This window comes from Didymella exigua, assembly GCF_010094145.1.
Source record: "Didymella exigua CBS 183.55 unplaced genomic scaffold M421scaffold_6, whole genome shotgun sequence".
In the NCBI taxonomy this organism is placed as follows: domain Eukaryota; kingdom Fungi; phylum Ascomycota; class Dothideomycetes; order Pleosporales; family Didymellaceae; genus Didymella; species Didymella exigua.
The window spans coordinates 1-11,289 of NW_022984780.1; the positions used below are offsets into that span (position 1 = coordinate 1).

Genomic DNA, 11,289 nt, shown 5'->3' on the forward strand with positions numbered 1-11,289 from the left:
ACGCAAATCGATCGCTACCAAAGCCAGCCCTACTGCTGCCAGCACCCCAGCCAAGAAGAAGAAGAGGAGGTACAAGCCAGGCAGTAAGTTATCACAGTTATTTATCACAGTTCTTTACTAACAATAGACAGCCATTGCGCTCAGGGAGATTAGGCGCTATCAGAAGGATTGCGAACTGCTTCTAAGGAAGCTGCCCTTCCAGCGTCTTTGTCGTGAGCTTGCAGCTAGCGTCAAGTCAGACCTGCGCTTCCAGGCCACAGCAATACATGCTCTGCAGGAGGCAACAGAGGCTTTCGTCATTGGTCATCTTGAGGGTAAGTCTTCCCTACCATCTACTGCACGTATCTAACAAATTTAGACTGCCAGCTGAACGCTATCCATGGCAAAAGGGTCACTATCCAGCAGAAGGACTCTAAGCTTGCACTGCACTACAAGCGAAAGTACACTGGCTTCAGCGTGAGAAAATAATTCAGGCATTGCAAGTAGAGCTTTAAGTAGACCCCGCAAATAGTGAGAATGTAGAACTAGTGTATTACCAACCTGGAATTTTGCACACTGTGATGAATCACTGTGATAAAAGTTATTGGCAGAACTTTCTAAAAATAGCTGATGACTACCCATTCCTAGACCCTACCTAGCTACCCTACCTATACCTATACCTAGTCACGTGCTACCCTACCTATACCTATACCCAGTCACGTGCTACCCTACCCAAACCCTTTGGGTAGGGTACCTCGTATACCCTACCTAGTTCCTACCCACTAGTCACGTGACTATACCTATACCCTACCCTACCCTACCCATCCGCCAGTCTAGCTGTATGCTGTTGCAGCTGCTACGTTGTGTGCGGGCGCAGCTGCAGCTGCTATGGTGTGCTGTTGCAACTTCAAAACACAAACCTTTAACAAACAAACCTTTAACACTCTATAACTTGCGTTGTAGTAGGCCTACAATAATAATATTTTGCTTATTTTAAATCTACAATTTTGCTCTATCTGTATGTGAAATTTCGCAATTTTTAAATATTTAATGCTAGTGCTAGCACTAAGGGTAGCTATATAACAATATTGCAATATTATTTTAAGTCTATTAAATATAGGCACTTAGTGTTTTAGCTGTTAGTAATATTAGCGCGAAATTAGGGCTGTTAGGCGCAAATTGGGGCTGTTGGGGCTGTTGAACGGCTGTTGCACGACTATGCCACAACTGTCAGCAACAGCCAGTCTAGGCCGGATTTTGAAAAACTTTTCCGATGATAGTTGATTTATAGTTGTAGGGTATAGAAATTTGGTGGGGTGGCTCATTCGCTTCAATGGCTCACTCGCTTAGTATTTACGTTAAACTAGTTATAAAGAATTTGTTTTCTTTTCTTTTTATATTAAAATAGAATGCATTTGCAGAAATAAGAGTAATAGAAGGCAAAGGGGAAGGATTTAGTAGGGTTTTAAGAGTTAGTTATTATAAGTCTATAACCTGTTTTATCAGTGAGCGCCCCACCTCAGTGAGCGCCCCACGAACACCAGCAAAGCGCATGCGCGACACTCAACGCGTAATGTCTTAACAACCACAACCTCACAAGCCCTATACTAAAGCTAACGTGCAGCTTGCCCTCTCTAACATTAAATACAACTTAATTATAAGCCTGCAACATGCTAAGGCAGTATACAGTGTTCCTTGTAGGACAATATAATAATAATATAACAGGAAGCCCTCTAGACATAACTACAAGCCTAGATTAAAGTGCCTAACAAAGCTAGAAGAGGAGGTGATTCTGCAGTGTATACTTAATAAGAACCTACATAGAGTACTGCCCTTAAAGCTACACGTACAAGATATAGCTAATAGACTGCTGCGCGACTGCGGCAGTAAGCCTGTTAGTAAATGCTAGGTTGAAAGGTTTATTAAGCGTACACCTAAGCTGCGCATGCGCTAGACTTATCTATACAATTACTAGCAAGCTCTCTACAAAGACCTAGCAATTATTACGCCCTAGTTCACGCTAGTTTAGAATATAAAGGCAAAGTACAGTATTATAGATAATAATATATATAACTTTAACAAGTCTAGCTTCCTAATAGGCAAGATATCTTTATAACTTATTATAACAGGCATAGAGAAACCTAGGAAAGCAAAGAAGCTTTAGCCTAGTAATTGTAAGTAGACTACGTTAATACAGGGCGTTAGCGTAATAGGGCGTGTTATCCTACCCTTCCTTATCTTTGCTAGCAAGGTTCTTATCTCTAACTAGTTTACTAAGGACCTCCTACGTAATTAGGTTATTTAAGTAAGCCTAACAGGCTAGATAAACAACAATCTAGCGCTTGCCTAGCTTAGTTACTTTAATACGCATGTGAGGCCTGTAGGAGTATATAGGCTGCTAATTATTAACAGCCACAAGAGCTATTGCTTAATAGATTTCTAGGATCACTGCAAGGAGAAGAAGATTATTGCCCTCTGTATGCCTCTACACTCGTCACACCTCCTGCAGCTGCTTAACGTTGCCTGTTTCTTGCTATTAAAGCACGCGTACAGTAATTAGATCTTAGCCTTAGCACGTGATTATATTAACTATATTCACAAACAGACCTTCTTACTAGCCTTTAAAGTAGCTTTTAAGAAGGTGTTTATAAGAGAGAATGCTTGCGTAGGGTTTTAAGGCGCTAGATTGTCTCTACATAATCTACAGGCTGTGTTATTAAAGCTAGATGTGCAGCTGCGTACACAAACTCCACCACAGCAAGTTGACGCTGCTTAGGAGGCAAAAACACCACACAACACTAAAGAAATAGAGGCGCAATTAACACTAGTTTAAAATAGGATAAAAATCTATTAAGGGTCTCTTGCAAGTTTACTAAATAAGCAGGTGCAGTAGCTAATAAAAGGCGCGCAGTAGATAGCTTATAAGATAGTATTAATGCACGTAGAGATAGTGCGCCTTAATACTACTACTAAAGTAGTAACAAAGTGTAAAAGTTGCAGGAGACGCTATATACAGGCAGAGGAGATATTAATAGTTAGCAAGGTATTAGACTTAATTGCTAAAAGGGAGGGTAGCAGATGTGAGGAGGGTAAGGAGCTAGCAAAGAGGGTGTGCGCAGGGCAATGCTGTAGCTGTTGTAGTAAGATTAGGCACAGCTCTTACACCTATAAGGTAGAAATTAAGGATATAAATAACAGTAACGCTTCTAAATAATACTATACTATTGTAAGAGTACAAAATTTGTGTTGTGGTGCTAAGCTACGTCGCTGCGCGTACGCCTCGCTGGTGTTCGTGGGGCGCTCACTGAGGTGGGGCGCTCACTGATAAAACAGGTTATAGGTCTTGTACAAAAGGATACAGAAAAACTACTCTACAATGCTACAGTTCCTTGCTCCTTATATATAACAGTTTAGTGGTAGTTTGGTCTGAACTTATGCTATGCGACAAGGGCCATGGTCATGAGTCGCTAGAACCGTATCCTAGTGGTATCGGGTCACTGTTCGTAGAGCGTTGTTACATAAGTCGCGTGCCTAGGGTGCTTTAAGAGACCTAGTATATTGCTGCAGCGCGTCGCACGCTTAGTGTCGCGTCTTGCTAGATAGCCTAGAGGGCAAGCTGTATATGTGTTTTATTTAAAGGCTTTTTTACGTTGTTGCGTTGAGGCATTACAGGGAGAGTGAAGTTCGGTGTGGTCTTGGCAAAAGTGGCCAGCTCGCTTGGGTGGCCAGCTCGCTTGTGGAGTACGTTATAATAGGGTTTAATAGGGGAGGGTCTTAGCAAAAGTGGGCGACTTGCCCTGGTGGGCGACTCGCCCTACACCTACATTAATCTAGTCAAGCCAGCGTTAGATAACTAGGGAGGAGCTCACTAGTGGTCACCTTGATCGTTCAAGGAAGCCTGCCACAGAGAGCAGATTCTGAAGGAGACTGCGCATGCAGAGGAGCTTGAAAAGGCCTCAGTGAAGGAGCCCAAGGCTGCCAATAAGCTATACAACAATAAGATTAAAGAACAGAAGCGCAAGGTGGCTACTGCGGCGAAGGTTGTTCGTGACAGAGAGCGCGCCAAAGAGCGCGCAGCAATCAACGCTCGCAAACTGCAAAGGGAGAAGGATAAAGAAGCTCACGACGCTTAAAAAGCCTCCCAATTGCCTAAAAAAGGCAAGCGCAAAGCTTTAATTACTCCTAGGATGCCTGCAGCTAAAAAGTGTTGTGTTGTGGCGCCTTGTTGTGGTGCTGTTGTTCTAAGTCCTCCTCTGCCAGCTCGCACCCACACCACCCGCAGCAGCTGCACCGCTACTAAGAATTATTAATCTTTTACTGTAGACTGTTGTTTACATTAATACATTACTCTACTACAAAATCTCGCGATAATAGCCATTGTACGTGGCTCAATAACCTCATTTCTGAAAAGTGACTGAGGGTGGTTGGGCGGGCGGCACGCGGGGCCGTGCGCCACAGCGTGTGCCACGGTAATCTCGCTTGTGCCCAAAGAATCAGAATACTGCGCGCGCTTACTGCCTAGCTCTGATAGGTACGCCTTGCCTGCATACTTGAGACCTACATGCGAGCGGCACCGCTATGGGGGCCGAATCGATACTGATCGCCACAGAATAATAATCTCTCACGGTGCATGTACACTGTCTGAAAACACTCCAGTTCCTTTGCCTGCTCTGGTCGAATTAAGAAATGATGAGGGCGACAGACGCACCCCCGCTTCACAGCGACCTGCCAGAAACGGTTAGGAGCCTGGATCGTTCTTCACTTTACAAATACTCTGTGCCCGAAAGCCCGCAACCCCATTCGACTGTCTACGCTCTCCATACCGTCGATGAGACATTGGAATCACCACCTGCATCTAGCAAGATCGAACAGTCTCAATTCCAGCATAGGCGCTGGTCGTTGCTTCTGCTTCTCGGATTGATTTTGATGACAATCGCTGGAGTAGCCGGAGGATTCATTGGAAAGACGATAGAGCGCAACAGCTCCAAGGGAACCACTTCGCTTGAAAGTGCATCAGCATCAGTACCAGCTTTATCCTCGTCATCCGCATCGTCAGCATCCCTTGCTACGCCCACACCCTCTAGCACTGCAGAAAGAGACGCTTCAGGCGTCTTCGAACGCACAATTGTGCAGCCATCTTCGGGCTGCAGCTCCGCAGACCCGTACCGCTCTTTCAAAGCCCGGTCTTTCATGCTCAACATTCCATACACGACTGTCTGCGGCCAAGGCTGGCTATCCTACGACCTCATTTCGATGTCTGTAGCGACACAGTCAGACTGCATAGAATCCTGTTCCCAGTACAACTCCATCAAGGAAACTGGCGATCGATCGTGTGTCGGGGCTGGCTTTATCCCGGCATGGTGGAATCAGACGCTGGCCATGGTGGAGAGCGGAATCACGCCATACAATTGCTTCCTCAAGACAAATACCAGTGGTATCGCACGGAACAATCAGAAGTTTGAGGTCATCGCAATATGTATGGAGGGTATGTGCGACAACATCGTCGGCTGAGAGATGGCCTAGTAGGGACTATGTTGTAGACTTAAACAACGTGCAGGTACGCCTTACCAGTAATGTTGTTGCGGTATCAAGGGCAAATATATAAACGAGTGTATTGTGTTCTTCCGTGTTGTTGTCCTGCTTGTATCTTTGCTCTCCAAGGCTCGCTGCGGGGTCTGTTTTGATAACGTGTTTTTGATGCAGCTGAGGTAAGAGGTGCCCAACAACATGAGGAAGTAGCACCAGACCACCGCCAATAACACGTGATCTGCTTCTCCTCTCAACCGTTACAGGATCACTTTAGTGCTGTTGACGATGTGCCGAATTCGTGCACAGACCCAAGGCGTGCATGGACCCGGCGGACACGGTACCTAAGCGTGCAGAGATGCCACCGATAAGACATCTTACCAAACAAACACGGTCATCACAGTTGCAGTACGCCTGCAACTGGCCCCATCTCCGAAACTGTTCAAGATACTCCGATCACTGTGCCCACAGAGCTTGGTCTGAGCCCCACGAAGATGGAGAGTGATGAGACGCTCACTTGTCGGTCCTCCAAAGCCGCGTAGGTCCGCTTAAAAACAATTCTGTAATTACCGGTCACTGATCTGCTGCAAGACCGCAGGCTTGTCTGCAATGTCGCAGGGTCAAGATGAAGTGCCAAAAGATGTCAGCAGATGTGCGGTGCGTTCGGTGTATGCGGAAGTCATTGCAATGCGACTACCTCGGACATTGGCGTGGTCGAAAGCACGGCTTCAAGTTGGTCATCACCATTTCCACCAGATGGCGTACCTGCTAATGCGATTGAAGGTTGCGAAGAGGAACTCCAGCGACTTAGAGAAATGGTTTAGCAACGGCAGAGGACAGCAAAGCTGTTCCTCCGACACCAGGGGAGCCACGATCATTTCCTCGACATGCCGATCGCGAGTCTGCTGTATATTATTGTTTGCAAAAGGCTGGCTACACCCCGTGACTTGCGGGGTGTTCCCGCGCACGGACGTTTTTGTATGGCAAATGTCAACCATCTAGAATTGAGAGCGATCGTGCAGTACAGCGTTTCTTGAAGCTGTCGATTTACTCATAATTAGGCTATTGCGATTGTTTTCTTGGTGTTGTAGCAATGGTCCGCACCACACGCAGCTACTTAGAGCCTGCAGTTCTACAAGCTGTACTCGATCGAATCGCTGCTGGGGTCAGCGACGCCCAAATATACACTCAGACTGGAGTCTCGCGAGATTGTACAGCATCAAAGCGACGGAATATGGCGTACTGGGGTCAGCCGTACGCACCGGCCCTTGTAAAGATTGGGCGGCCCCTGTCGCTCCGAGAGCGACACAGGACTCGACTGCGCGAGTATTTAGCTGGCCGCCCACAGGCATACCTCGAAGAGATGAGAGACTGGATGTTAGAAGAGTTTGGCATACATGTGAGCATTGCTACTGTGTCTCGTGAGCTGAAGCGGATAAAATGGAGTCGCAAGATCGCATCAAAGAAGGCAGCAGAGCAATCTGACGCTCTCCGGAGAGTCTTCCAGGCACGGTGCCAGCAAAACTATACGGCAGAGCAGATTGTTGCAGTAGATGAGAGTGCTTGCAACGAGCGTACTGGCGATCGCAAGTATGGCTGGGGCCCTGTTGGGCAATCAGTGTCGTTGAGTTACTCTATGAAAAGGTCAGAACGATGGAGCTTACTGCCAGCAATGACAGTGAATGGTTACCTTGCGCACCGCATCTTCCAAGGCGCAATCACTGCTGAATATATGGAGGAGTTCTTGCGCGATGATGTGCTGCCGCACCTCACGCCTGGTTACCACGTACTGCTGCTGGATAACGCGTCAATCCATCGATCGCCAGCAATTGTTCAGCTTTGTAGGAACTTCAGCATACAATTAGAGTACCTCCCGCCATACTCACCCGACTACAACCCTATTGAGAAGACCTTTAAAGTGCTGAAAAGCTGGATGAAGCGGCACTATCAACAGCAGGAGGAGTGGCTTGACTTTCGCTTCTTTATGGAGCTTGCTGTACTTAACAGTTGCTACAAAGTTGACTGCAGAAGCTGGTACAGGAAGTGTGGGTATGTAGGTGTTGACGATGCGTAGTCTCTCTCACTCGGCACAAGTACAAAGTACAGTGCTCTACTACCTCAACACTACAAGCATAGCAAGTTATGTACTTTATTAAGCATTGTACTTCTACTTGAGATAACAAGACATTTAATTCCCGCTAACTTCTCCTAACGGCATCCTCTCTTCTTGCTCTCGCTGCTCACGTAGTCGCTGCACCTGATTCTCTGGATAAGGACTACCGCTTAGTTCACTATCTGTTTCACACTCTCTAATAATCTGTTGATTTGTTAGTGTTAAACCAGCATAGCTTCTTCTCTATTCATGCGCCTTCCTCCGCATATGCGCATGCATTACAGGGATTTGCTTGAAGTGCTTAACCCACGTTAAGAACGACATGCCGTCTTCGTTGTCCATTAGCATGTTGATATTGTACTGGTGGTTTGTGACAACGAGCTTCTTGATCTCCTTTATCGCATCCACCTGGTGTAGGGATGAGGCGAGCCAGTAATCGAAGAAGTTGTGAGTATGCTGCTCCAGCTCGCGGTGAGTACAATCGAAGTCTCGCCATACTCGCGGCTGATGATACTCATGCTCCAATTGATGTTGACACTGCTGCTGCTGTGGCTGCTTCAACTGAGCAAGATGGCCGACAAGTATCGCCTTTGTAAGCTTGTCGATGCTAGAGTTTGAGCCTGACGACGCTGGAGATGACTTCCTCCGCCGCTTGTTCTCTCGTTCGACGCGGTCTTTCGACATAATGAACTGCAGCTGGAGGTCCTGCGATGGCTCTTCTACAGTACACTCCTGCCGCGTGATAGCGCTCGCCCAGTTGGAGACGCTGTTGCCGTTGAGAGGATAGTGATCGCCAACTCGCTCAACTTGACGACCTGGCGGCAAGCGCACCCAGCAAACGCCTGGGTTGTTCGAACAGCGCTCGTTCTGACATCTCCAGTGGTCTCTTATACCAATGGCGTTACCAGTAGCAAAGCGCTCGTTGGTAACAACACCAGCAAGACCCTCTTCCATAATCGCAGTAACAATGCCTGGCCGACGAGCACTTCGAGCTAGTTGAGATGCCGGCTGAGTTGATGGCTGAGGCATCTGCTGCTCTCTCAACACTAAATCGAAGTCACAGGTCATTATCTGGCTGCTCTCTTTATCCATTTCAGCCAGCTCCTCTTCAAAATCAAACCAATTTCCTACAACACTTCGCCCAGCAGCATTTTGCTGTCGCTGTAGTGCTATAGTACACCTATCAGATTTGGCTTGGCGGCCACTGGTATAGTAGAGCGTTGCTGTTAAGCTGTCAATGATCGCTACTCGCGGCAGCTGCTTATCTACGACACCATCCGCCCATTGCCACACCCTGTCCTCATCAACCGTGTATAGCGGCTTATTACGCTTCGCAACAGCTGCTTGAGGAATTGGATTCTTCCCTAGCGTCCACCAAGCGCGATAGTTCCAATGCAGGTGCGGCTCCTCGTCGATTCGTTCTGACTCTGGACGCTGTGCCTGGCTTGATTGAGCGGACACTGCAGTAGCTTCACCATGTGAGTCCGCAGTAACGTCCTCTACAGCGGTGGCAGCAGCTAACGCATTCTCAACCTGCTCATCCACCTCGTTGTCATCGTCTGACCCAGCGTCGGCCGCCTGCTCCTCCACATCCTCATCCTCCGCCACGAACAGCGCCGCCTCCAGCGGGCTTGGCGCATCTTGATTTTGCGGCGGAGTCGGTTCTCGCAAGCGTACGAGACGCCTTACTGTTGACGGTGGAGTGGGAGGAGCGCGATTGACGCCTTGATCGAATATTTGAGTGGGTCTCCGATGACGTTTCGCAGGTCTGCTGGTCTTGCTGCTCGCCGGCGGATCGTTGTTCCAGTTCGATTTACGCTTCATGGTAACTTTAACACTAGAAAATTATTGCAGTACCTTAAAAGTGACTATCTAAGCTTCTTTAACGCGTTCTGTTTATGCTAGATGTGGTAGGATACTGTTCGTATTCCGATATGCTGATAGCCTACCGTGCCGGAGCTCGTGCCGCACGGTTCCGCGTTCCGCACGCAGCACCCACCTCACGCACCATAGCAAAATGAGGCTGTAGAAACAGCCACGATAGTAATTATCACGAGGTTTGTTAGTATTATAGTCAATTGATGTATGCAATTCATTTGCCGAAAGCACTATTTATATAATGTTGCGGTGCGGCCGCTGCGGGTTGTGTGAGTGCCGCGAGGCGGAGCAGCCGCTGCAGCAACAGCACCACTTCGAGGCTGCGCAGAACGACGCTTTTTGGCTGCAGGTGCCTGAGGTGCTTTTGAAGCTTTGCGCTTGCCTTTGTTAGGCAATTGGCTGGCTTTTTGAGCGTCGCGAGCTTGTTTATCCTTGAGTCTTTGAGCTTTGCGAGCATCAATCGCTACGCGTTCCTCCGCGCACTTGCGGTCACGCACTTCCTTCGCCGCAGCAGCTGCCTCGCGCTTCTGTTCTTTGATCTTGTTGTTGTATAGCTTATTAGCAGCTTTAAGCTCTTTGACGTTAGCCTTTTCAAGCTTCTCTGCATGCGCGGTCTCCTTCATAATCCACTCTCTGTGGCGGGCTTCCTTGAACAATTGAGGCGACCACCACTTCGCGCCACCCTAGTAGTCTAACAATGGCTTAACTAAAGTAAGCGCTTTGCTTTTCTTATCCTGCTTCTTCTTAATTAAAAGCAACTCTGTAAGGCCTTGTACGTCATTGTTGAGCAGCTCATTCTTAATCGCGAGGTGGTGTACCTCGTGGTGGAGAGCTCTTGCTTCATTAGAGTACCTATCGCCCACAACAGAGTCCAACTTCCTTATTATTTTGCGTGCTGTTGTACCTGCCTCAGGCGGCGGAGGGGTGGACGGAGTGGCAGCTCCTTTGGGGAAGCGCTTGAGTACTTTATCGCAATTAAGCGGCTGAAGGCCTGTTGCCTCAAAGGCTTTGAGTATGTTGTCTTTAGTAAACGATTGCAGCCAAGCAGGCCAAAATAACAAGAAGAAGCTGCCTTTCTTCACCAGCAACAAGCCTTTGGAGCGCTGAGTCTGCTGTGTCAATTGCTGTGAGTACGCTGTCGATAGCGGCTTGAAGAGGACAACGTCAGCTGGCTGGAGCGTGTGAGTACTGTGGGGAGGAAATATCGCCACAAGTATCTTATGTTGATGACAGTACGTCAGAAATGAGCGGCTTATATAGCTGCCGTGACCGTCAATAATGAGCAATCGCCACTTGCGACGAGCTGAGGCCTTGGTTTCTTCGTCAAAGACTTGTTGTAGCCATCCGAGGCCAGCGTCGTCGTTGCTCCAGCCACTTGGGGTGACTGTGACGAAGCAGCGATGCTTCAATTGCTTGATATCTCGCACCCATGCGTCTTGGACGTTGCCGGAGTCTCCAGCCATAATCAGGCCTGGAGGAAGTGCGACTCCAGAAGCCCCAACGCACGCTATAAGCGTTACCCACTCTCTGTTGCCATCCTCTAAGGCCTGCCGGAAGCGCTTATTGCTGTAGCTTGTCCTGCTGAACACTTGTTTCTGCTTGCCAATCTTCCCAATCATGAAGCCCTTCTCATCCATATTGTATGTGTGCTCAGGCTCTATACCCTTCTCGCTTATTTTGAGCTCTAACATGTCAAAGTACAAGCTGTACTTACTATAGGAATCAGCGGCGTGACGTTCGGAGGCCATGGCGGAGGTCCACTGTGGAGTAAGCGCTTCGTGATGCCGCTGGAC

The 11,289-nt window shown here is 48.0% G+C and overlaps 5 protein-coding genes across 5 annotated transcripts in view; 3 read left to right on the plus strand and 2 right to left on the minus strand.

Moving 5' to 3' along the window:
• Positions 1–25: 25 nt before the first annotated feature.
• Positions 26–4,112, plus strand: M421DRAFT_2584 (histone-fold-containing protein; the record flags this gene model as incomplete). The annotated part of the gene is made up of 4 exons (XM_033588662.1): positions 26–83; positions 132–314; positions 359–456; positions 3,894–4,112. Coding segments are annotated over 4 exons (558 nt in total), but the record flags the coding sequence as incomplete, so codon positions are not given.
• A 463-nt stretch (positions 4,113–4,575) lies between these two features.
• On the plus strand, positions 4,576–5,670 carry M421DRAFT_417705 (uncharacterized protein). The gene has a single exon (XM_033591570.1). The coding sequence runs from the start codon at positions 4,666–4,668 to the stop codon at positions 5,488–5,490; it is 825 nt and encodes a 274-aa protein (XP_033451307.1). The 5' UTR covers positions 4,576–4,665; the 3' UTR covers positions 5,491–5,670.
• A 2,050-nt stretch (positions 5,671–7,720) lies between these two features.
• On the minus strand, positions 7,721–9,685 carry M421DRAFT_338703 (uncharacterized protein). The gene has a single exon (XM_033589443.1). The coding sequence runs from the start codon at positions 9,440–9,442 to the stop codon at positions 7,862–7,864; it is 1,581 nt and encodes a 526-aa protein (XP_033451308.1). The 5' UTR covers positions 9,443–9,685; the 3' UTR covers positions 7,721–7,861.
• Positions 9,686–9,695: 10 nt separating this feature from the next.
• On the minus strand, positions 9,696–10,314 carry M421DRAFT_408440 (uncharacterized protein). Its single transcript, XM_033590348.1, has one exon. The coding sequence runs from the start codon at positions 10,117–10,119 to the stop codon at positions 9,727–9,729; it is 393 nt and encodes a 130-aa protein (XP_033451309.1). The 5' UTR covers positions 10,120–10,314; the 3' UTR covers positions 9,696–9,726.
• Positions 10,315–11,113: 799 nt separating this feature from the next.
• M421DRAFT_408446 (uncharacterized protein) overlaps positions 11,114–11,289 on the plus strand; it is a gene marked incomplete at its 5' end in the record, with an annotated part of 2,854 nt that continues 2,678 nt past the window's right edge. The window contains one exon of the mRNA XM_033590349.1: positions 11,114–11,136. Coding sequence (XP_033451310.1) covers positions 11,114–11,136 — 23 coding nt within the window. The remainder of the gene's footprint in view (positions 11,137–11,289) is intronic.